We start from the raw sequence: 25,896 nt of genomic DNA, 5'->3' as shown, positions 1-25,896 counted from the left end.
ATTAATAGAGAAAAAATATATATACATAAAAACATTGATAGAAAAAAGAAATATACATATATCCCTTGAACAGATATATATATATAGAAAAATGTATCTGTAGAACATAAAAACGTAATAGAAAAGTAATATAATTTACATAAAAATGATAAAAAAAACAATGAAGTAGATGTACATAAATATCAAGGAACGTACCTAATGATTTTCGATGCAAAATACCTTGTAAAACAGATGATTCACAGCCAATTAACTGTTGACCTTTAGGATCTGTTTTGTTATGTGATATTTTCTGCATATTTACCATATTGTTACCTTATTGCCTGTATGATCATTTTATGTACAGGATGTATTTATTTATATATTTGTCCTAGATATCTCTGTTAACAGTTGTGAGAGGACTTTTATTGGATCCACTGTTTGTGCGTTTGTATTTTATTAGAACACCATGAAGATTTTTGTTTGCAGAGTGGGTGTGGTCACCTTCTGATCTGTAAGGCAGCTGTATTGGGGGAAAAAATCCATTGTGAAAGTATGGACAACACCAGAGGCTCCTTCTTACTGGGGTTGGCATAGTATGCTCCATCATCATATTCACCTGGAAAAGCTTCATATGGGCAAATCCCTCCTCATTATCTCCCAGAGACTGGAATTTTGTTCTGAACTCTCTAGGTTCTGTTGGACGTTGGTATGACTTGCTCCGAGGGCGTGTGTATGATGTACAGTGTGTATGAGGACTCCAGTATGATGTGTATGAAGTTTATTTTTTTCCTCTCGCTCAATAATACTAGTGGGGCAGATGTTCGTTCAGGATTATCACTATCACTTGGGGTGAAGGTCATAGTAGTACAGGCCCTTTTCCTCTTACCTTAGCCGGAGATATGATACTATCCTGGCTGGGTTGTAACACGAAACTCTTGATGTCTTGACCATCCAAGGAAGGGAAGGTAATAAGCCTTTTTTTTTCTCTTGATAGCATATTGTTCTTTACTGTTGGGGATGGGCTAAGGAGGGAGATCATTGTTTATGGGAGGAAAGGTATTTGGAAAAGTTTGGGATGGGTCAATTAGGAAATGAATATGTTTATTAATAAGAAGGAAACATTGTTTTGCTTACTGATTTCTTTATTGACTTTTTAATCAGATTTAATATGAATACAATGAATCATAGTGACATAGTAAATGATGGCAGATAAAGACCTGTACGGTCCATCCTGTCTACCCAACATGATACTTTATGTGTATACCCAAGTTTGATTTTTCCTTGCCTTTCTCGGGGCACAGACTGTAAAAGTCTGCCCAGTACTGTTCTTGACCTTTCCATATCTATTCAGTTACGATCAGGGTGTAGACAGTAGAAGTCTGCCCAGCACCGGTTTTGCTTCCCAATTACCAGTGTCGCCACCCAATCTCCGCTAAGATTCCATAGATCCATTCCTTCTAAACAGGATTCCTTTGTGTTTATCCCATGCATGTTTGAATTCCATTACCGTTTTCATCTCCACCACCTCCAAATATAAAATCCAAATCTAAAACTGAACAGTACAGCACATATCTCAAGGGATCAGGTACAATGCCAGACATTGCAAAAGTTATATCAGTACTCTTTGGTTTAATGACACAGGAAATTGGGCACTGCAAGTTCTGCTTGGTTCTGTTGTCTCCTGCAATTTTGTACTCTTCGTAGAGTCTTTGTGTTGGCTGTGCATCTTGGTGTTTGTTCCTCACAATTAATAACATACATTATAATGCTAAAAGGGATTCTAGGATAGAGTTTGGGAATGGAGGAAGTTAGAAATTTGAATTGTGTTACAAGTTAAAATGAAACGTATTGTTAACTTGAATGTTGATAACATTTTCAATAAAAAGATTTAACATAATATTAAAGTGACAGCATATGGAGTAAGGAAGAAGCACCGTGGGTCAAACTGGTAAGAGGGACTGGAAAATGTATATACATTGGTGTAATATATAGGCCATATTCAGAAGAAATGAACAGAGATTTAATTGAAGACATTAACAAAATAGCTAGCAAAGGGGAAGTACTACTGATAGGTGATTTTAATATGCCGGACGTCAGTTGGGGCGACCCTGCTGCAAGGTCGTCTAGAAGCAAGGGGATCATAGATTCTCTACAGGAAGAATTGTTCCAGCAGTGGGTAATGGAAACCACGTAGGATGGAGCTATTTTAGACCTGGTGCTTACAAACGGAGTATTTCTGGTGTTACAGTGAGGAATCATTTGGCATCTAGTGGTCACCGAATGGTGTGGTTCAATATTACGACACGAGGGAGAGAGCTTTGAAAGTCCAAACCTTCAGAAGAACTAACTTTGCCAAGATGGGGGAATTTCTCAAGGAAGAGTTAGTGGGTAAAACTGAAAGGAGCTATTTTAAAGGCGACAAACCTTTATGTTAGACCTTTATATTAGAAAAGTACATAAAAGTAAGAGGAAAAGAAGGGAAAGGGAAATGGGACTTGATATACCGCCTTTCTGTGGTATTTTGCAACTACATTCAAAGCGGTTTACATATATATACATGTACTTATTTTGTACCTGGGGCAATGGAGGTTAAGTGACTTGCCCAGAGTCACAAGGAGCTGCAGTGGGAATTGAACCCAGTTCCCCAGGATCAAAGTCCACTGCACTAACCACTAGGCTACTCCTCCACTCTGGTTCCCAAACGTTGTAGCTGAAAAGGTAAGGGAAAAAAAGGTTAACCTTCATAGATAACAAGATGACTCAGAAAGAGGATGATAGGCAAAGATACTTTAAAAAGCTAAGAGAAGCTGAAAAAGCTGTCAGGAAAGCAAAGATGCAAATGGAAGAAAAGATAGCTGATATGGTAAAATTGGGGAGCAAGACATTTTTTTTAGATATGTGAGTGATAGGCGGAGGAAGTTCCATAATAGCATTGTGAGGTCCAAGGCTGAGGGGGAGAATTATGTAGACGCTGATAAGGATAAAGCTGGACTGCGTAACAATTATTTCTGTTGATGAAATGTCAAGGGTAGGTTCACAGAAAGCAAGTGCTAATGGGGGTGGTTGTATGGTAGACCAGGACTGATTCTCAGAAGACTGTTCATGAGGAGCTAGCTAAACTAAAAATAGACAAAGTGATAGGGCCTGGTGGGATACATCTGAGGGTGCTTAAGGAACTCTGAGATTTTTTTGTCAGCTCCGCTGTCTGACCTATTCAATGCTTCTTTAGAGTCTGGAGTGATCATAGAGAACTGGAGAAGGACAGATGTGGACCTTCTGCACAAGTGCGGAAGTAAGGAGCAGGTTGGGAATTACAGACCTGTCAGTCTGACCTCAGTGGTGAGTAAACTAATGGAAACGCTTCTAAAGTGGAAGATTGTGGGGTTTCTCAAATTGAATGGACTATAGGACCCAAGGCAACATGGTTTTACCAGAGGCAGGTCTTGTCAGACAAATCTGATTGATTTCTTTGACTGGGTGACCAAACAGTTGGACATGGGAGAGACATTAGATGTGGTGTACTTGGATTTTAGCAAAGCCTTTGACACAGTTCTGCACAGGCGACTGATAATTAAACTGAGTGCCCTTGGTATGGGACCTAAAGTGATTGACTGAATTAAAAACTGGTTAAATGGAAGGAGACAGAGTAGTGGTAAATGGAGCTTGCTCTGAGGAAAGGGATGCTATCAGTGGTGTATCACATGGATTGGTCTTTGTGAATGATATTGCAGAAGGACTGTCTGGTAAGGTTTGTCTTTTTGCGGATGATACCAAACTGTAATAGGGAAGGTGTGGATAGCATGAGGAGGGTTCTAGTGAAGTTTGAAGAATGGCCCAATAATTGGTAAATAAGATTTAATGCTAAAAAATGCAGGGTCATGCACTTGGGTTACAAAAATCCAAGAAAACTGTTTAGTATAGGCGATGAAGTGTTTCTCTGTATGAAAGAAGAGCAGGACTTGGAGGTGATTGTCTGTCTGATGATCTTAAGGTTGACAGATAGAAAAGGCGATGGTCAAAGCCAGAAGGATGCTTGGGTGTATAAGTCTCTGGTGAGGCCCAATTTAGAATACTGTGTACAATTCTGGAGATGGCTCCTTCAAAAAGATATTTACCCACTTCTTCCGTAGCTGAGATATTTAACCATGTCTCTTGACCTCATGTGCTACTTTCTCTAAATTAGTTACCTTACTTTCTAACTCTTGTTACTCTCTTACCTATCTATATGTTACATCTTTGTCTTACCCTTCACTATCAATTATAATATTCTATTACATATTGTGTTGACATTGTAAGTAGTATACTATACCATACTTTGTATTGTTATTTGAATATTTTTACTGCTGTAATTGCCTATTGCTCATGTTTGATCTATTTTTACTGTACACCACCTTGAGTGAATTCCTTCAAAAAGGCGGTAAAAGAAATCCAAATAAATAAATAGGATGGAGTTGGTCCAGAGGGTGGCTACAGACTTGGTCAGTGGTTTCTGTCATAAAACATATAGGAACAGGCTTATGAACCTCAACATGTATACACTGGAAGAAAGGCAGGGGAAAGGGGATATGATAGAGATGTTTAAATATCTCAGTGGCATTAATGTACAGGAGGTGAACCTTTTTCAAATGAAGGAAAACGCCAGAATGAGAGGACATAGGATGAAGTTAAGAGGAAATAGGCTTAGGAGTAATCTATGAAAATGCACTTCCATGGAAAGATTGGTGGGTGCATGGAATGGCCTCCTAGTGAAGGTCGTGGAGACATGGACTGGGTCTGAATTTAAGAAAGTATGGGACAGCACGTGGGATCTCTTAGGGAAAGAAGGAATTAGTGGTTACCGAGGATGGGCCGATTGGATGGGCCATTTGGCCCTTACCTGTCGTCAAGTTTCTGTGTTTCTAATAGACTGGTGTGATTAGTGGCTGCTGTATGTGAATGCTATGCTGTATGTTTTCTTAGAACTTAGTTTTTATGTTTTTATATTTCTGGGGAATTTTGAGTGTGTAGGACACTCAAGCAGATACATATAAATCAGTTATAGAATTATCCCCTTAATGCAGCATATACAAACTATAATCTTCACAAGGCATTTTGAAAGTTGTCATTGTGTTGTTCTGACATAGTAAACTATAGGTTTGCTGAGCTGGGCCAATAGATAACCATCCTTCCTCCCTTTGTCAGTCTTTCCTTCCAGATATCATAAGGGCATGACATTGCTGTGCAAAAGTAGGCAAGCTTTCTATAATCTGTGGCTTTGTAAATTTAAATATAAACTTTTGTCTTAAATATAAAAAGTATTTGTTTACATTAGTTTCCTTCCCAGTGTGGCTTTCATATTGTCTCTGTAAGGCTGCTTTATAAAAAACCTTTTGAATTTACTTGGTCCTTTTGCAGTGACAATGAAACCTGTATCTCAGGATAGCAATTACTGCGCAGTTATGATTGGGAGACATGGATAGCAATTTTTTGATGTTATGGAAGAAACTGACACAGTCCTGTTGTATTTATTTTTTGCTTTGCAATGAATATAGACCGGTTTATCATTAAAACTGGTCACATTTCACTGTGCAGTCAGACTTAACAGCAAGCATTCACAGTTCTTATTACTAGAAACTAACCTTCCTTAGCATCCTTACCAGACTAGTCCAGAACCTGGAAGTTATGACTGTTGACCAGCAGATAGTGTGATTCACCCCTGAAGGGCACTGTGCAGGTACAGCTCCTGTCACCGGATGGTGGTGGACAGACTATACAGCTCATGGATGGTGATGAGGCAGGCTCCTGGACCATTTGGAGAACTGGCACCCAGTAGAGCAAGGGTTCACCGTTTCAAGAAAATAAAAAAGTACCTTTCTGGGGAATTCTTAGAGGAGCATGAGTCCACCCCTCCCCCCATCCCTGGAGCTCTCTCTCAATCCTCACTTTGAACAGCTAAGTAACTACTATGAAGATTGGATGAGAGAGGGCATTTTAAGAGAGCAAAGTATTTACTTGCTCCAAGAGTGAGCAAAGGGTTTCACTGCTTTAACTGTTCCCAAGGGAGCTCAGGTCTATGCCATATCTAGTCAGTGATAGGAAGCAAAGTACTTCAGGGCTAGTTAGATTTCATCACTGGTCTGCAGTTATAGCACAGCTGCGCACCAGAGATCAATTCTGGAGCATTAACACCCAAGAACCAAGCTCACCACACCATTTGCCTATGTTGCAACAGTTATCAAACGTTAGTGGCTTCACATTATGCAGTGCTTATCATGATATGTTCCCCTTCCGGCTGAATTTCAAAGTGATTTAAGCGGGCAGGTGCCTCTCCTGCCCATTTAAAGTGCTTCCCGCTGCCTAAGTGGGGATATTCAGTGGCACTTAACTGGAGAGTGCCACTGAATATCCTCACAGACAGCCCCAACCATAAATCAGGGCAGATCAGGGGCAGCACTGGGGAGGAGCCCAGAGTTATGCAGGTGTTGGCAATATTCGGTGCCAGTATCCTCCGATCTGACCAGGGGCACTTATGACACCTTTGATTTTGCATTCAGGCTCTCTACTATGGGTGTGGGGATGTATAGATTCTTATGGCTGCGCATCACTGACCTGGGACCAGTAGTTCAAGAGGGGTTAGCAGATGTACTTTGCCGAGGTGATAATCTTTTTTGCGGACAGGATGAAGAAGGTTGCGGACCTCATGAAGAAGCATACTGACACCATTCAGTCCCCTTCTCAGCCGCCTTCTACTACATCCTCCTCTACTAGGAGGTTCCCGAGTGAGCTTAGGCAGCGACCCTATTACTCTCAAAGGTGTAGATTCCCATCGCCTTCCCGCTCAACCCAGCAGTCCCAGCCACCCCAGTCCCATCCACAAAAGCCCCAGCTTGGCTCCCAAGTCAAAGCAGGTGTCAAGCTTTTGACTGACTCCAGGAGAGCATAGCTGTAATCCAAGTAACCGTCCCGGGCGGCCCGTTGGTGGGAGAGAGGCTGAATTTTTACCAACAAAGGTGGCCCCTTATAACCGCTAACCAGTGAGTTCTTCAAATAGTCCGTCTCTGTAGCTTCACGACTAGTTTGTATATAGTTTAAGGTCGATTCACTTCAAGACCTCAACGTTTTGCATCACTATTGTCCTGGCATTGTTTTTGGTGAGCCTGGTAACTAGGGATTCCCAAGTGTGAGAATTCCAATGGCCTGCTTGTCCTTAGAGAAAGCAAAGTTACTCACCTGTAGCAGGTGTTCTTCAAGGACAGCAGGCCAAGTATTCTCATATGTCCTTCACCTCCTCTAGAAATTGTATTCCTTCAGTTATAATATCCCACTGAGGAACCTGCGCTCACACATCATGTGGGAAAGCACCCACACATGTGCAGTGGGACTTTGCTAGAATTTTCTAGTAGCTGTATAAACTAGGCATCATCCACATTGTGAGAATACCAATGGCCTGCAGTCCTCAGAGAACTCCTGCTACAGGTGACTAACTTCGCTTTATATTACCTGAAAATTTTCTTTCCTTTAGTACCAGCAGACCAGTCCAGAGACCCTGTCTGGTGTAATAGTAATGGGTATGCTCCAATAGCTGAAATCTTGTTTCAGTTCTTATCTTCACAGCTAAAGGTGCATCTCCTTTTCATCTGTCTGATTGCGTTTTGAGGCACCTCCTGATTCACTTTGGAGAACTGTGAGTGAGCAGAGCAGAAAAGAGTTTTCTTTTTGAAAATTAGTAGTTGAAAATGATAGTTGGGTAGAATTAAGAACGCCATTACTTTTGTCAGTCAAAATACTGAAGAGCTGCACAAGTTGCATGGTGCCATTCAGGGGCAAATTGCATAGAAATATTTTAGTTCTCTGTCTCTATCCACTGGTGGTCAGACATAACCCACAGGTTCTGGACTGGTCTGGTAGAACTAAAGGAAAGAAAAATATCAGGTAAGATATGATTCTTAGTAAAGTACTTAAGAAGAAATTAATAATTGATTTAATTTATTTTTCTTTTGTTTGTTGAAGGTTCTTGGATTCTCTAACTAGAGTTTTGGAGACATATCTACCCAAGATTCCTGCTACAGAGCTTTTGCGGGCTGTCTATTCCTATTGTGTTCTAGGCTACTTTCCCCAGGTTCCTTTCAATTCACTTCTACAAGAGAACATCCTCAATGAGCTATTGACATCAGGTGAGGAGCTATGCGCTGTTATAATGACAGCTGTGAAGATTTGCCTTTTGGATTTTTTCCTCACATGTTTGTTTATGGTTATAATGTAATTTGCTATACCACATTTTCATAATTAAACAAGATGGTTTATAATGCAAGTATAAGGAAAAAATAACAGAAGATATAGTAGAAAATAGCTATAAATTTACATGACATTTTTATGCAGGCTTCCTAGCAAATATACGGTTAGTATTGGTAATGTTCACACAAAAGGTCTATCGCTGTTATAATAAATCAAAAGCAACTTTCATACAGAAAGGTATCTTCGGACCATCAGAGGTGGTACTCCATTATTAAGGATTGGTGCAGTAGCAATTTTTCTCCGAGGACAAGCAGGCTGCTTGTTCTCACGACTGGGTGACGTCCGCGGCAGCCCCCACCAACCGGAAAAAAGCTTCGCGGGACTGTCGGCACGCAGGGCACGCCCACCGCGCATGCGCGGCCGTCTTCCCGCCCGTGCGCGACCGCTCCCGCCAGTTCCTTTTTTTCCGCGTCTGGAGAGAGTCGTGCCTCGCCGCTCTCTCTGATTCAGCCGCCGGATTTCGATCGCGTTTACGCGGATCGTGCTTTTTCTTTGTTTAACTTTGTTTAGTTTACCGTCCGGTTTCTTTTTGGAAAAAAAAAAGAAAAAAAAAAAAAGAAACCCTGCGCGTGTGGAGCACGCGCTCCCTTTTTCCCTCGCTTCCAGCGGGGACGCCGCGTTGCGGCCTAGTGGCCGCACGGTCGTTTTCCTTTTCGTGGTGTGATTTCAGCCACCATTGACGACTTTGACTTCGCCGACGCGATTTTTCCGTCAATGTCCTCAAGGATCCCGAGTGGATTTAAAAAGTGTGGTCGCTGCGGCCGGCCGATCTCGCAGACCGACACCCACGCTTGGTGCCTCCAGTGCCTCGGGCCGGAGCACAATATCAAGTCGTGTTCCCTGTGTCTCGGTCTCCGGAAACGGACTCAGGTTGCGAGGCAAGTTCTGCGGGACCGTCTTTTTGGAACTTGCGCCGGCCCCTCGACGTCGACCTCGACCTCGACGGCATCGGTATCGACGCCCGGTCCTTCGGTACCGGTATCGATGCCCGAGACATCGGCACCGATGGCATCGACCCCAGGAGAACAGGTCCCGTCGGCCCGCCGGTCCGCCGGCGAGGGTAGAGGTGAGCGGCCGCGTGGGCAGTCGGCCCCGGTCACTCCCTCAGCCCGTGGCCCTCGGGACCGAACCCTGTCTGACCCGGCTCCCCGGGACCGAGGGGGATCGTCCTCCTCCTCCTCCATACCTCCCGGCACCGGTGACGCGCATCGGAAGAAAGACAAGAAGCGTCGTCACCGGTCGCCCTCGGTGCATCCGGACATCGGAGAGGAGGCGACGCCGAAGCGTCATCGTCGAGAGGAGAGGTCCCCGTCGGTCGTGAGGTACCGACGCGTCAGGGTTCCGGCACCTCGGTGCCGTCTCCTGGCCCCCATCAGCTTCTGGCACCGACACCCCTACCGGCCCCACCGCCTTTCCCGGCAGCGGGCCTGGACGAGTGCCTCAGAGCCATCCTTCCGGGGATCCTGGAAGGGCTGATGCGCCAGGCTGTGCCGGCGCCGGGGGTGCTTGCGCCCTCGGCGCCGATGTCTGTGGCGCCGGTGAGCTCTAGCCCGGCGCCGGGGCCGTCGACACCGCCGCCGCTTGCGGCGCCGGTCTCGACCGCCACGCAGGTGGAGTCCCCGTCGACGTCGATGGAGGGAGCTCCGTCCCCGCCGGCGCGGGAGTCCACCGCTCGACGACACCGAGACCTCGGTGCCTCGACGTCGAGCCGGGCCCGGTTCAGGACTCAGCTACATGAGCTTATGTCCGATACCGAGGATGAGGACTCGTGGGGGGAAGAGGAGGACCCTAGATATTTCTCCTCAGAGGAGTCTACGGGCCTTCCCTCGGACCCCACGCCTTCACCGGAGAGGAAGCTCTCACCCCCCGAGAGCCTCTCCTTTGCCTCCTTTGTGCGGGATATGTCTATCAGCATTCCCTTCCCCGTGGTCTCTGTGGAAGAGCCGAGGGCCGAGATGCTCGAGGGCCGAGATGCTCGAGGTCCTCGACTATCCATCGCCACCTAGAGAGTCCTCCACGGTGCCGCTGCACAATGTCCTCAAGGAGACACTGCTTCGGAACTGGGTGCGACCGTTAACTAACCCCACCATTCCCAAGAAAGCAGAGTCCCAGTACAGGATCCACTCCGACCCAGAGTTAATGCGGCCCCAATTGCCCCATGACTCGGCGGTCGTGGATTCTGCTCTCAAGAGGGCACGGAGTTCAAGGGATACCGCCTCGGCGCCCCCGGGGCGGGAGTCTCGCACTCTGGACTCGTTTGGGAGGAAGGCCTACCAATCCTCCATGCTCGTGACCCGCATCCAGTCATACCTGCTCTATATGAGCATTCACATGCGGACCTATGTGCAACAACTGGCGGACCTGGTCGAGAAGCTCCCGCCGGAGCAGTCCAGGCCTTATCAGGAGGTGGTCAGGCAGCTGAAGGCGTGCAGAAAGTTCCTGTCCAGGGGTATCTATGACACCTGTGACGTGGCGTCTCGTGCTGCGGCCCAAGGTATAGTGATGCGCAGGCTCTCATGGCTGCGTGCCTCTGACCTGGACAACCGCACCCAGCAGAGACTGGCCGACGTCCCTTGCCGGGGGGATAACATTTTTGGTGAGAAGGTCGAGCAGATGGTGGACCAACTGCATCAGCGGGAAACCGCTCTCGACAAGCTCTCCCACCGGGCGCCTTCAGCATCCACCTCAGCAGGTGGACGTTTTTCCCGGGCCCGGCAGGCTGCACCCTATTCTTTTGCAAAGCGTAGGTACAACCAGCCGGCCCGAAGGCCTCGTCAGGCACAGGGACAGCCCCAGCGCGCTCGTTACCGTCAACAGCGTGCGCCTAAGCAGCCCCCTGCGCCTCCACAGCAAAAGCCAGGGACGGGCTTTTGACTGGATCCACGGGAACATAGCCGCCCTCAAAGTGTCCGTACCGGACGATCTGCCGGTCGGGGGAGGTTAAAATTTTTTCACCAAAGGTGGCCTCTCATAACCTCCGACCAGTGGGTTCTCCAAATAGTGCGGTGCGGATACGCCCTGAATTTGGCCTCCCTGCCTCCAAATTGTCCTCCGGGAGCTCAATCCTTCAGCTCCCATCACAAGCAGGTACTTGCAGAGGAACTCTCCGCCCTTCTCAGCGCCAATGCGGTCGAGCCCGTACCACCCGGGCAGGAAGGGCAGGGATTCTATTCCAGGTACTTCCTTGTGGAAAAGAAAACAGGGGGGATGCGTCCCATCCTAGACCTGAGAGGCCTGAACAAATTCCTGGTCAAAGAAAAGTTCAGGATGCTTTCCTTGGGCACCCTTCTGCCAATGATTCAGAAAAACGATTGGCTATGTTCCCTGGATTTAAAGGATGCATATACTCACATCCCGATACTGCCAGCTCACAGACAGTATCTCAGATTCCGCCTGGGCGCACGGCACTTTCAGTATTGTGTGCTGCCCTTTGGGCTCGCCTCCGCCCCACGAGTGTTTACAAAGTGCCTCGTGGTGGTGGCGGCGTACCTACGCAGGCTGGGAGTGCACGTGTTCCCATATCTCGACGATTGGCTGGTCAAGAACACCTCGGAGGCAGGAGCCCTCCGGTCCATGCAGTGCACTATTCATCTCCTGGAGCTGCTGGGGTTTGTGATAAATTACCCAAAGTCCCATCTCCAGCCAACCCAGTCTCTGGAATTCATAGGAGCTCTGCTGAATACCCAGACGGCTCAGGCCTTCCTTCCCGAAGCGAGGGCCAACAACCTCCTGTCCCTCGCTTCGCAGACCAGAGCGTCTCAGCAGGTCACAGCTCGGCAGATGTTGAGACTTCTGGGTCATATGGCCTCCACAGTTCATGTGACTCCCATGGCTCGTCTTCACATGAGATCTGCTCAATGGACCCTAGCTTCCCAGTGGTTCCAAGCCACCGGGAATCTAGAAGATGTCATCCGCCTCTCCACCAGTTGCCGCACTTCACTGCTCTGGTGGACCATCCGGACCAATTTGACCCTGGGACGTCCATTCCAAATTCCGCAGCCCACGAAGGTGCTGACGACGGATGCATCTCGCCTGGGTTGGGGAGCTCATGTCGATGGGCTTCACACCCAGGGTCTGTGGTCCCTCCAGGAAAAGGATCTGCAGATCAACCTCCTGGAGCTCCGAGCGATCTGGAACGCGCTGAAGGCTTTCAGAGATCGGCTGTCCTGCCAAATTATCCAAATTCGGACAGACAATCAGGTTGCAATGTATTACGTCAACAAGCAGGGGGGCACCGGATCTCGCCCCCTGTGTCAGGAAGCCGTCGGGCTGTGGCGCTGGGCGTGCCAGTTTGGCATGCTCCTCCAAGCCACATACCTGGCAGGCGTAAACAACAGTCTGGCCGACAGACTGAGCAGAGTCATGCAACCGCACGAGTGGTCGCTCCATTCCAGAGTGGTACGCAAGATCTTCCGAGAGTGGGGCACCCCCTCGGTGGACCTTTTCGCCTCTCAGACCAACCACAAGCTGCCTCTGTTCTGTTCCAGACTTCAGACACACGGCAGGCTAGCGTCGGACGCCTTTCTCCTCCATTGGGGGACCGGCCTCCTGTATGCTTATCCTCCCATACCTTTGGTGGGGAAGACCTTACTGAAGCTCAAGCACGACCGTGGCACCATGATTCTGATAGCGCCCTTTTGGCCCCGTCAGATCTGGTTCCCTCTTCTTCTGGAGTTGTCCTCAGAAGAACCGTGGAGATTGGAGTGTTTTCCGACTCTCATTTCGCAGAACGACGGAGCGTTACTGCACCCCAACCTTCAGTCTCTGGCTCTCACGGCCTGGATGTTGAGGGCGTAGACTTCGCTGCGTTGGGTCTGTCGGAGGGTGTCTCCCGGGTCCTGCTTGCCTCCAGGAAGGATTCCACTAAAAAGAGTTACTTTTTCAAGTGGAGGAGGTTTGTCGTTTGGTGTGAGAGCAAGGCCCTAGAACCTCGTTCTTGCCCTGCACAGAACCTGCTTGAATACCTTCTACACTTATCAGAGTCTGGCCTCAAGACCAACTCAGTAAGGAATCACCTTAGTGCGATTAGTGCTTACCATTATCGTGTGGAAGGTAAAGCCATCTCTGGAGAGCCTTTAGTCGTTCGATTCATGAGAGGCTTGCTTTTGTCAAAGCCCCCTATCAAGCCTCCTACAGTGTCATGGGATCTCAACGTCGTCCTCACCCAGCTGATGAAACCTCCTTTTGAGCCACTGAATACCTGCCATCTGAAGTACTTGACCTGGAAGGTCATTTTCTTGGTGGCAGTTACTTCAGCTCGTAGGGTCAGTGAGCTTCAAGCCCTAGTAGCTCATGCTCCATATACCAAATTTCATCACAACAGAGTAGTGCTCCGCACCCACCCAAAGTTCCTGCCGAAGGTGGTGTCGGAGTTCCATCTTAACCAGTCAATTGTCTTGCCAACATTCTTCCCCAGGCCGCATACCCGCCCTGCTGAACGTCAGTTGCACACATTGGACTGCAAGAGAGCATTGGCCTTCTACTTGGAGCGGACACAGCCCCACAGACAGTCCGCCCAATTGTTTGTTTCTTTCGACCCTAACAGGCTAGGGGTCGCTGTCGGGAAACGCACCATCTCCAATTGGCTAGCAGATTGCATTTCCTTCACTTACGCCCAGGCTGGGCTGACTCTTGAGGGTCATGTCACGGCTCATAGTGTTAGAGCCATGGCAGCGTCAGTGGCCCACTTGAAGTCAGCCACTATTGAAGAGATTTGCAAGGCTGCGACGTGGTCATCTGTCCACACATTCACATCACATTACTGCCTCCAGCAGGATACCCGACGCGACAGTCGGTTCGGGCAGTCGGTGCTGCAGAATCTGTTTGGGGTGTAAATCCAACTCCACCCTCCAGGACCCGAATTTATTCTGGTCAGGCTGCACTCTCAGTTAGTTGTTCTTCGTAGGTCAATTTCTGTTGTACCCTCGCCGTTGCGAGGTTCAATTGACCTGGGTTCTTGTTTTGAGTGAGCCTGAAAGCTAGGGATACCCCAGTCGTGAGAACAAGCAGCCTGCTTGTCCTCGGAGAAAGTGAATGATACATACCTGTAGCAGGTGTTCTCCGAGGACAGCAGGCTGATTGTTCTCACCTACCCTCCCTCCTCCCCTTTGGAGTTGTGTGTTTCATCTTTTGCTAGTCATTCAACTGGCGGGAGCGGTCGCGCACGGGCGGGAAGACGGCCGCGCATGCGCGGTGGGCGTGCCCTGCGTGCCGACCGTCCCGCGAAGCTTTTTTCCGGTTGGTGGGGGCTGCCGCGGACGTCACCCAGTCGTGAGAACAATCAGCCTGCTGTCCTCGGAGAACACCTGCTACAGGTATGTATCATTCACTTCCACCTTTCTTGTCATCAGTCCAGCTTTCTCAAGGCAAGCCACTCCAGAAAAAAGAACCAATGAAAAATTTTCAAAAAGTTAAATATTAAACATCATGGTAGTCATGTACCTTTTAGTCTCCAGAACAAGTACTTAATTCTTCACCCCTTATACCAATATGGCCAAGGCATCTAACTATGCTCTAGCCATCATGGTCACACGGCTTACATCAACCAGTATTAGGAACTTGTTAGATTAAAGACAACCATTCAATTTCTTTGTTAAGCCCAATTGGTTCAACCGAATTTAGTTTAAAAATCCAATTCTGTTGAAATTGAATAGTTGTCTTTAACAAGACTGGACCGATGACAAGAAAGGTGGAAAATTGCTACTGCACCAATACTTAATAGCGGAGTACTGCCTCTGGTCCAAAGATACCTTTCTGTATGAAAGTTGCTTTTGATTTATTATAACAGCAATAGACCTTTTGTGTGAACTTAAGTATTATTCATTGCTGTGTGAAAGGGTAGATGTAAAATTGTGGACATTTTTGACTAGTAGTATCAGTAATGTACCATTTATAAAGTTTATTGCAAACTTTTACATAGCCATAAATAAGAGCACAGAGTATACTGTTCAGATTTGCATTAGCAGACTTTTCTCAATTCCGATCTCTACGTTCTGTGTAAAATAGGGCTCTACCTTTCTTAGATATAAGTGCATAATGAGGCAGAATTTATTATAGGAAATCAAATTTTTGCATGGAATAACTGATCATATATCTAAAAAGAAAAAAAAAAGGCAGGGCCAGCTCAGCAGCAAATGCTATGCACTGCTATGTGGAGAACATGGGTTTGAGTGCCAATTCAAATTTTCTGCTCCATGGACTAGGGATGATATAAAGGGAAGAGAGTTTCTGCTAGTTTTGACTGGTACAACCTAGTGTCCAGACTAGGTGTTCATGGCAGCCAAGTTCCAGAGGACTATGGATGATGTGAACTGAGGGGGGAATATAAAAGTAAGGGAAATGCACAAATCGGCTTTTAGTGAAGGCTCATGGCACCACACCCTAATGCAGGCCAGCCATTGTTCTTTGGAAACAAAGGCTGATCAGATAGTAAAATATCTGCATGGTTTGTTTTTGAGTATTTTGTGTGTAATACTCCTTGTCCTTTCTTTCATCGGGTGGGCCCTAGTAGGACATCAAAAATCATACTTCAGAATTTTTTTTTTTTGGGGGGGGGGGGGCGGAAATGGAGTGCAGTGCAGAGTTGACATGTTTCCAAATGAATAGCTTTGCTTCATCTCCAATGTATTCCAGATGTCACAATTTCTCCTTGTTTTCAGAATCATTTTTGGTTGCACCAAAATGTCCACCATGCCTGGTCACGATGAAAGTTACAAAATATGATTGGAAAAAGTGATTTTCTGAAAAGACAATTAATTTTAGTTCCTGCTCCTCTTTTCAGGGAAAGCCAGTTGATGATTATAGTCCCTTAATTTTACACTGACATGATGAGGAAGAGTTTGAACTCTCAAGAGCTAATGACAAATGAAGTCTGTGTAATAAAAAAGGTCTCACTAGGAGATTGCTGACAATTATTTCTTGGTTTTAAATAGACTAGAGTAGCAACCATATGGATTTATTATAGCTATATCTGCACAAAAAATGGACAAGAGGAACACATTGCCCGTTGTTAATGAACTACTAGTGATCTACCACAGTTTGAGCCCAGTGTGATAAAACATGAGCTAAAATATGTGCTGTTCTTTAGTACATGCTTTATTTAATCATAGCACTACTGGATGTATGCAGCACTGTACATATTATATGCAGGCACTTTCTCTGTCCCTAGAGGGCTCACAGTCTAAGTTTGCTTGCAAAGAAAATATGTTACTAATGAATGGAAGATGACAGCTTCACTTCAGCTCTAAAACTGTTTAAAAGATGGTTTTTGGTTCACTTTCCTGTATAGGAAATAATTTCTTCTCTGAGGACAAGCATGTTTCTATCTTCTCACAAGTGGGTGACGCCGTTCCGCGTCGCCGGATCTGGCATTTGCCATAGTAACAAAATGAGAGCTTTATGGCACGTGAGCCACGCTCCACCACGCGTGCGTGAGCGACTTCCTGCGCATTGCGTGAATGCGGTCTCTTTCCACACGAGGAGAAGGTGCGTTTTTTTGTCCTCTCCTCACTTGTCTGATTTTTGAGAGCTATTTTGTGCTTTCCGGCTTTTTTTTTTCCAGTCTTCTCTGTTGGCTCTCTTTTTTGGGCCTATTTTTACCCTTCCTTTAATTTCCTTAAATTTGTTTTGCCCGGTTTACTTATTTTTTTCCATCGTCATTTTATAGGCCCTGACTTCAGTCAGGTCTTTCCCTTTCTTTTTCTCCGTGCCTTGCTCCTTTTTCAGGCACCATCAAGGTGTTTAATTTAGCTGATGAAGTTTTTCCGTCCATGTCCACAAAGATTGAACCCAGTGTAATTGAACTATCTCGGGAAAGGACACCTATTCTTAGTGTCTGCAGTGTCTTGGGCCCGACCATAGCCCTGCTAACTGTGTTCTCTCTCTTTGCATGAAGAAGAGGACCCAGATTTCCTGAGAGGTTCAGTGAGAGAGGATTTTTGGAGCCAATTCCGGTTCCTTGGCATCGAGGTCGGAGGCGTCGGCATCAGGAGCCTCAGTAAACATGGCTGCTACTAGACCCTTAGACACTGGGAGCAGTAAGGCATTGAGTGAGTCTACACCTGTCTCGAGGCTTCCTGCTGTACAGGCCCCCCAGGGCCGTCCATCGTCTGACCTGACCCCGAGGCGACATGAGGATTTGACGTCATCCTTGTCAGCACTGAGGAGCCTTGGTGACACGCTTTGGGTGAAGGCCAAGAAGCATCGTCATCAGTCGTCACCTTTGACACATGGTGCCGAGAGCTCCGGGGTGTCGAATGATTCAGCACCAGAGAAGCATCAGTGCTGGGAGGACCACTCCCCCTCTATTTAGGAAGCATGGAAGCAAATGCAAAGAAAATACAAATACTCAATAAGACAAACCAAAAGAGCATACTACAAAACCAAAATAGGGCCAGACTACAAAGACACGCACATAAACTCTACCAAATCGTGAATAAACCAGCACAGACACCCCATCAGCAGACAACTACGATCCACGCTACCACTCAATACCACTGATCACGGAAAATTCATGGATTGCTTGGACCCAACACCACTACTACTACTACTACTACTTAGCATTTCTATAGCGCTGCCAGGGTTACGCAGCGCTGTACAAGTTTAAACATGGGGAAGGACAGTCCCTGCTCAGTGAATACCCAGCAGACCGAACATGGACTAACTTCGATCTGCTAACCGAAGAAACCGTCACTCAAGCAATCAACAAATTCTCCAAAACCCACTCCAAATTGGATATCTGTCCCAGCAACCTAATAAGGCATGCCCCCCGCTTCATAACAGACCTAACATCACACATGAACTACATGTTGCAACATGGACTATTCCCCAAGGACAAAGGAAATGTACTTTTCACACCTATACCCAAAGATTTAAAGAAAAAATTAAACGACACAAGCAACTATCGACCATTAGCATCAATCTCCCTGGCAGTCAAATTAATGGAAAGCATGGTAACCAAACTTACCAACTACGTAAACAAATTCAATATATTACATGAATCACAGTCAGGATTTCGATCCAACCACAGCACCGAAACAGTTATAACCACTCTCATAACCAAATTTAAACAATTAATTGCAACTGGAAACAATGTGCTTCTACTACAATTTGACATGTCCAGTGCGTTCGACATGGTCAGCCACCAAATACTCTCGAACATCCTGGACTACTTCGGGATTGGAGGACACATACTTAGATGGTTCGAAGGCTTCCTATCAACAAGAACCTATCAAGTGATATCAAACTCAAAAACATCAACACCATGGAAACCTGAATGTGGAGTACCACAAGGATCACCGCTTTCACCAACTCTTTTTAACTTAATGATGACACCATTAGCTAAATCGCTATCCAACCAAGGACTCAACCCGTACATCTATGCAGACGATGTCACGATATATATCCCGTTTAAACACGATCTAACAGAAATCACAAATGAAATGAAACACAGCCTCCAAATAATGAATTCATGGGCGGATGCATTCCAACTAAAGCTAAACGCAGAAAAAACACAATGTCTTATTCTGTCCTCACAATATAACACAAACAAACCAAGCACCATAAACACCCCAGACTACACCCTCCCGGTCTCAGATACTCTGAAAATTCTGGGAGTCACAATCGACCGAAATCTAACACTCGAAGACCATGCGAAAAATACTGCAAAGAAAATGTTCTACTCAATGTGGAAACTTAAAAGGATCAAATCTTTCTTCCCAAGGGAAATATTTCGTAGCCTGGTACAATCGATGGTGTTAAGTCATCTGGATTATTGCAATGCCATCTATGCCGCATGCAAAGAACAAGTCATTAAGAAGCTTCAGACAGCCCAAAACACAGCAGCCAGATATGAGAAAGCGAAATAAGAAAGCGCCAAACCCCTAAGAGAAAAACTACACTGGCTCCCTTTAAGAGAATTGCGTTCAAAGTTTGCACCCTGGTCCACAAAATCGTTCACGGGGAAGCCCCGACCTATATGTCAGACCTCATAGACTTGCCTACTAGGAACGCAAAAAGAACATCATGAACATTCCTCAATCTCCACTATCCCAGTTGCAAAGGACTAAAATATAAATCCACATACGCATCCAGCTGCTCCTACGTATGCACGCAACTATGGAACGCATTACCGAAGGCCATAAAATCAATACATGACCTAACAATTTTCCGTAGACTACTGAAAACGAACCTGTTCAAGAAGGCTTACCATAATGTTCCATCTTAAATACAAAATAAACAGACTTTACACGAACTAGACAAGGCCGAACTCTTGTCACTTGACTGTTTAACCCCACTGCTATTAAAGAAAGCTACACAATACGCACTACCAATCTGTTTCCTAAATTGAAGATGACATCTCAATAATCAAAGACCTAACTTATGCTACAACTCATTTTATCACTTAGAAAGCTCTATACAATACCATAATGCAATCCTCTGTACCATGTATGTATGCACCTTGATGCAAAATCATTGGTATGCAATACCACAATGTATTCCTCTTTACTATGTATGTATACACCTAAATGTATTACCATCTGAAATTCTGTACTCGGAAATGGCGATTGCCATCACGGCATAATGTAAGCCACATTGAGACTGCAAGTAGGTGGGAAAATGTGGGATACAAATGCTACAAATAAATAAATACTGATGTGCCTGTCTCCTAGTAGGTGAGATCCAGCTCCCGCGTCGACCCCAGTGGTTCTGCAACCTGCGCCTCAGCCGGCACCCCAGCTTTTCCCGCTGTCGGCCCTCGATGACGTATCTGGGCCTTGCCTCCTGAACTCTTGGTGTGTGCATCAGGGGTGCTTGCACCTAGCCTGCCTCCCATTGCGGCTCCGCCTGGCCCACAGCTTACAATGCAGCCTCTGACACCAGCGCCGCTTGCGACCCCCGGGTTCGACTGCCACCCAAGCCGGCACTCCCTCGACATCGATGGAGGAAGCTTCACCAAGCGGGAGTCATCTTCTCAACGCCGCTCTCAAGGACATGGTTCCTTAGTACCAAGGCAGGTACGGTCTCAGCAATCCCATAGGGAGGTATTGTCCAGCACCGAAGAGAAGCGCTCATTGGAGTCGGAGGAGGATCCCAGTTACTTTTCCCTCAGATGAGTCTTTGGGATTACCTCTGAACCCTCCTCTTCACCTGAAAGGAGATGGTCTCTGCCAGAGAGTTTTTCATTTTCATCTTTTGTTAAGGAAATGGCTGATGCCATTCCATTTCCTTTGAAAGTGTGGAGGATGAGCCCAGGGCCAAGATGTTCATGGTCCTGGATTATACATCTCCTTCTAAGGAAGCTGTGACTGCACCTCTCTACGAGGTACTCCAAGAAGTCCTCTTCAGTAACTGGGAGACCCCCTCTGTTGGTCCCTGTCATGCCCAAGAAGATTGACACCCAGTATCAGATGCACAGTGCACCTGGTTTTAATAGGCTTCGGTGGCCTCACAATTCCATGGTGGTGGAATCTGCTCTCAAAAGAGCCAGGAGTTCCAGAGACTATGCCTTGGCGCCCCCAGGCAGAAAAGCTAGAACCCTGGATTCTTTTGAGAGGAAGATGTACCAGGCTTCAATGCTTATCTCCCGTATACAATCCTACTAGCTCTTCACGAGTATCCACTTGTGAAACTCGGTGAGGCAGCTGTTAGACTTGGTTGACTCTCTCCCTCCGAAGCATGCCAAGCCTTTCACCAGTTGGTCAAGCAGCAGAAGACGTATTGAAAGTTCTTGGTCAGGGGCACTTACGACACTTTTGATGTGGCATCCAGGATCTCTGCTCAAAGTATAGAAATCCACAGACTCTCATGACTGTGTGTTTCTGACTTGGAACATTCTGTTCAGCAGAGGTTGGTGGATGCTCCTTTGCCAGGGGAATAACCTTTTTGGAAAGAAGGTCGAGGAGGTCACTGACCAAATCAAGAAACACACTGATACAATCTCTTTTCTCTCCCGCCGGGCACGTTCTGCATCAGCCTCCTCAGCTAGGAGGACTTTTGGCAAGCCAAGGAGGCATGCCTATTACTATTCTAGATGTAGGTACACCCCTTCAGCTCACCAGCCTGCGCAAGCTCGGCCCCAGCGTGCTCATTCACATCAACATCGTGCACCTAAGGCCCCTGCTGCTCCCCAGTCAAAGCAAGATACAAGCTTTTGACTGGCTCCAGCAGAGCGTAGCCGCAATAAAAATGTCCATTCTGGATGACTTGGTCGGGAGGAGACTAAACATTTTTCACCAAAGGTGACCTCTTATAACCTCCAACCGGTGGGTTCTTGAAATAGTCTATCTCAGATATGCCCTCAGATGGCATCTAAAATCTCCAAATTGCCCACCAAGAGCTCATTCATTCAGCTCTTAGCACAGGCAGGTACTTGCAGAGGAACTCTCCACCCTTCTGAAAGCCCATGCGGGCAAACCCATTCCACCAGGGGAAGAAGGACAGGGATTCTATTCCAGGTACTTCCTTGTGCAAAATAAAATGGGGGGATAAGTCCCATTCTAGACCTAAGGGCCCTGAACAAATTCCTGGTCCAAGAAAAGTTCAGGATGGTTTCCCAGGGCACCCTTCTCTCAATGATTCAGAAAAATGATTGGCTATGCTCTCTGGACTTAAAGGATGCATATACTCGCATCCCGATACTTCCAGCCCACCGGAAGTATCTTCGATTTTGGCTGGGAACTCATCACTTTCAGTACCATGTTTGAGCCTACCTCCCAGAGGCGAGAGCAGACAATCTTATCTCACTCGCATCCAAGGTTTGTGCCTCTCAGCAGGTCATAGCTCGGCATATGTTGAGATTGTTGGGCCATATGGCTTCCACAGTATATGTTACAACCATAACACGTCTTCACATGAGATCAGCTCAATGGACCCTGGCTTCTCAATGGTTTCAAGCCACAGGGAGTCTAGAAGATGTTATCCAAGTGTCTCCAGAGCCTGTATGCTCTCTTCAGTGGTGGATCATTCAATCTAATTTGACTCTTGGACTTTCATTTCAAATTCCTCAGCCACTAAAAGTGCATCTCTTCTGGGATAGGGAACTCATGTAGATGGGCTCCACACTCAAGGTGCTTAGTCATCCCAGGAAACAAATCTTCAGATCAACCTTCTGGAGCTTCGGTTGATCTGGAATGCTCTAAAGGCGTTCAGAGATCGGCTCTCTCACAAAATTGTTCCCATTCAAACAGACAATCAGGTTGCAATGTATTACACCAACAAGCAGAGGGTCACTGGATCACACCCTCTGTGTCAGGAGGCCATCTGGATATGGCATTGGGCTCGCCAACATGGCATGTTTCTTCGAGCCATTTATCTGGCGGGCGAAAACAATAACCTGGCCGACAGACTGAGCAGGATAATGCAACCTCACGAGTAATCTCTCAATATGGGCATAGCCCGCAAGATCTTCCGAGCATGGATTTGTTTTCACCACTCAGATGAGTCACAAGGTCATTCAGTTCTGTTCCAGGCTTCAGGCCCATGACAGACTAGCGTCAGATGCCATCCTCAGTTGGGGGACAGCCCTTCTGTATGCATATCGTCCAATACCTGTACTAGGGAAAACTTTGTTGAAACTCAAACAAGACCGTTGAACCATGATTCTGATCGCGCTGTACTGGCCGCGGCAGGTTTGGTTCTCTCTTCTTCTGGAATTATCCTCCAAAGCACCATGGAGATTGGAGTGTTTTTCCGACCCTCATCACTCAGAACAAGTGGTCACTTATACATCCAAACCTCCAGTCTCTGGCTCTCACGGCTTGGATGTTGAGAGCTTAGATTTTGCTTCCTTTGGTCGTGTCTCCCGAGTCTTGCTTGCTTCCAGGAAAGATTTCACCAAGAGGAGGAGGTTTGCTGTCTGGTGTGAGAGCCAAGCCCCCTGTCAACCTCCACCAGTGTCATGGGATCTCAACGTCATTCTCACCCAGCTGATGAAAGCTCCTTTTCAGCCACTGAATTCCTGCTATCCGAAGAACTTGACCTGGAAGGTTGTTTTCTTGGTGGCTGTTAACTTCAGCTCCTAGGGTCAGTGAGCTTCAGGCCTTAGTAGTGGATGCAACTTATACTAAGTTTCATCACAACAAAGTAGTCCTCCGCACACACCCTAAGTTCCTGCAGAAAGTGGTGTCTGAGTTCCATCTGAGCCAGTCGATTGTCTTGCCAACATTCTTTCCCTGACCTCATGGCCATCCTGGCGAAAGCAGCTTGCACACCTTGGATTGCAAGAGAACATTGGCCTACTACATGGAGCGGACAAGGCCCCACAGACAATCTGCCCAGTTTTTTTGTTTCTTTTGATCACAACAGGATGGGGATCGCTATTGGGAAATGCACCATTTCAATTTGGATGGCAGATTGCATTTCCTTCATTTATGCCCGGGCTGGGCTAGCCTTGGAGGGTCATGTCACAGCTCATAATGTCAGAGCTATGGCTGCGTCAGTAGCCCACTTGAGGTCAGCCTGCATTGAAGAAATTTGCAAGGCTATGATGTGGTCTTCAGTTCACACATTCATACCACATTACTGCCTTGAACAGGATACCCGAGGCAACAGTCAGTTCGGGCAGTCAGGGTTGCAGAATCTGTTTGGGATCTAGAATCCAACTCCACCCTCCTATGCCCGTTTTATTCTGTTCCAGGCATGCCTATTACTTATTCAGACTGTACATTGTTTCAGGTTAATCTGTCTAATGTTCTCACTTTCGCAAGGCCCAATTGACCAATGTTTGTTGTTTTGACTGAGCCTGGATGCTAGGGATTCTCCACTTGTGAGAAGATAGAAGCCTGCTTGTCCTGAAGAAAGTGAAGATACTTACCTGTAGCAGGTATTCGCCAAGGGCAGCAGGCTTCATATTCTCACAATCCCTCACACCTCCCCTTGGAGTTGTCTCCTTGGTTATTTTTACTTTATTTTTTGCTTTAGTATTAAACTGAGGAGACTGCGTTTGCTTGACGGGTGGGAAGGCACTTGTGCATGCGAGGTAGAGCACGGCTCATGCTCCACAAAGCTCTAATTTTTTTACTATGGAAAGTGCCGGATCGGGCAACGCTGATCGGCATCAACCACTTGTGAGAGTATGAAGCCTGCTGTCTTCGGAGAATACCTGCTACAGGTAAGTATCTTCACTATATGCAAGCACAATGCAGCTGCTCCAAATTAGTATTTCTCTGTATCCAACTGGTGGCTCTGTGCAGCTCATGGTCTGGTTTCTGGATGCAGTTGTGTCATGAGGGAAAGGATTTAGACATTTGCCTTTTTCAGGGATATACTACTCTTGTTATGCATGACCACCTGGTACCTGCTTCCTTAAAAAAAAAAAAAAAAAAAAGATTCTGGATTTTCACTACTGGCCGTAACAGCATCTGCCTCACATAGAAGTCTTTGGAGCCCTTCTCCTCACTATCTTGGGGCCAGATTAAGGGAGGGCTGCATCAGTGCAGTTGAGTAACTTTAAGTTTTATCTCCTCAGGTTCTTTTTCTGCAGTCTACTCTCCCCTTCAGTTCACTGCCATGGCACTCTCTCTTTATATCTACTTCATGGAGTCCGAAGCAATAAAGCACTGCTCTTGGTGTGGAGCTAGGAGATCAGCTTTAGGGCAATGCTCCTTGTGCCACTTCTGTCCTTTGACAAGATCAGACAGCCAAAGTGTTAGCGGGCAGTCCCAGCATGAATGGAGAAAATTCGATATTTCTGCAGGGACTAGATGGTGTTAACTTCAGAAAGTCTGGGAGCAGTAACCATCTCAGATTCCTGGGTGCCTCTCCCGGCTTCAGAGGGCATGCTTCCTACACTTCAGTCTTCTCTTTTGCAGCCGGATTCTGCTACCCTTCCAGTCCCCAGAATCGGATGTAGAGTCTGTGCTTTCAGACCCTCACTCTGAGACAGCTATATCAGTGATATCTTCTTATTCAGGTAATAGAGACTCCTTACAAGAAGGGGAATTCCCAGCTGAAGGGGGGGATGATCCCACATCTGCTAGGTATTTTCAGAAGGAGGAATTATCTTCCTTTATTAGTAAGGCCGTAGTAGTCCTAAATATTTTTCCTCAGTACCTTAGGGTCCTGCTTCAGTGTCCGAGCCTATTATGGCAGGTACGAAGAAGCCACCAAAGGTACTTAGGTTCATGAGATGATGCACAAACTAATATGTGCACAATGAAACACCTCAGATACCAGCCTTAAGGTAACTCATGCTATGTCCAAGCTGTATCCTATCCTACCAGACAAATTGGATAAGCGTAAGTTGCCTAATGTGGACATGCTGTTATGTTATCAAGGACTTATTCCTTGCCAGCTCTCTTAAAAGATAAGATTCAAGGCGAATGACAATAAATTAAAAATAAACTAAGTGCAAATATTTGTTGCGTGCTCGAGGACCTTGGCATACTGTCAGGCTTCTTCCCCGGGAGCACTGGGTTCGTGAGTCCTTGGGCCACTACCGTGGAGCGGCAGTGGCAGGCAAGATCACCTTCAAGGTAGAGATGAGACAAGACTGGACCGGAACCCCGGACTGGAGTTCTACACAGGAATACACGGAACTGGAACGCACCGGACGGGTGCGCACTGGAGTGGAGCCCGCTGGACTGGAACACACTGGAGTGGCCCCACTGGACTGGAACATACAGGAGTGAAACCCGCTGGACTGGA

At 46.6% G+C, this 25,896-nt stretch overlaps 1 protein-coding gene across 2 annotated transcripts in view; it reads left to right on the top strand.

The window, feature by feature from the left end:
- FASTKD2 (FAST kinase domains 2) overlaps positions 1–25,896 on the top strand; it is a 211,549-nt gene that overhangs the window by 137,497 nt on the left and 48,156 nt on the right. For both annotated transcript variants that reach the window (XM_030209830.1, XM_030209829.1), the window contains exon 8: positions 7,969–8,132. In XM_030209830.1, the coding sequence (XP_030065690.1) occupies positions 7,969–8,132 (164 nt within the window). The remainder of the gene's footprint in view (positions 1–7,968; positions 8,133–25,896) is intronic.

This window comes from Microcaecilia unicolor, chromosome 7 (assembly GCF_901765095.1).
Source record: "Microcaecilia unicolor chromosome 7, aMicUni1.1, whole genome shotgun sequence".
Classification (NCBI taxonomy): domain Eukaryota; kingdom Metazoa; phylum Chordata; class Amphibia; order Gymnophiona; family Siphonopidae; genus Microcaecilia; species Microcaecilia unicolor.
Note: the sequence above shows the minus strand (reverse complement) of the source record. Positions and strands in the feature narration are given on the sequence as shown.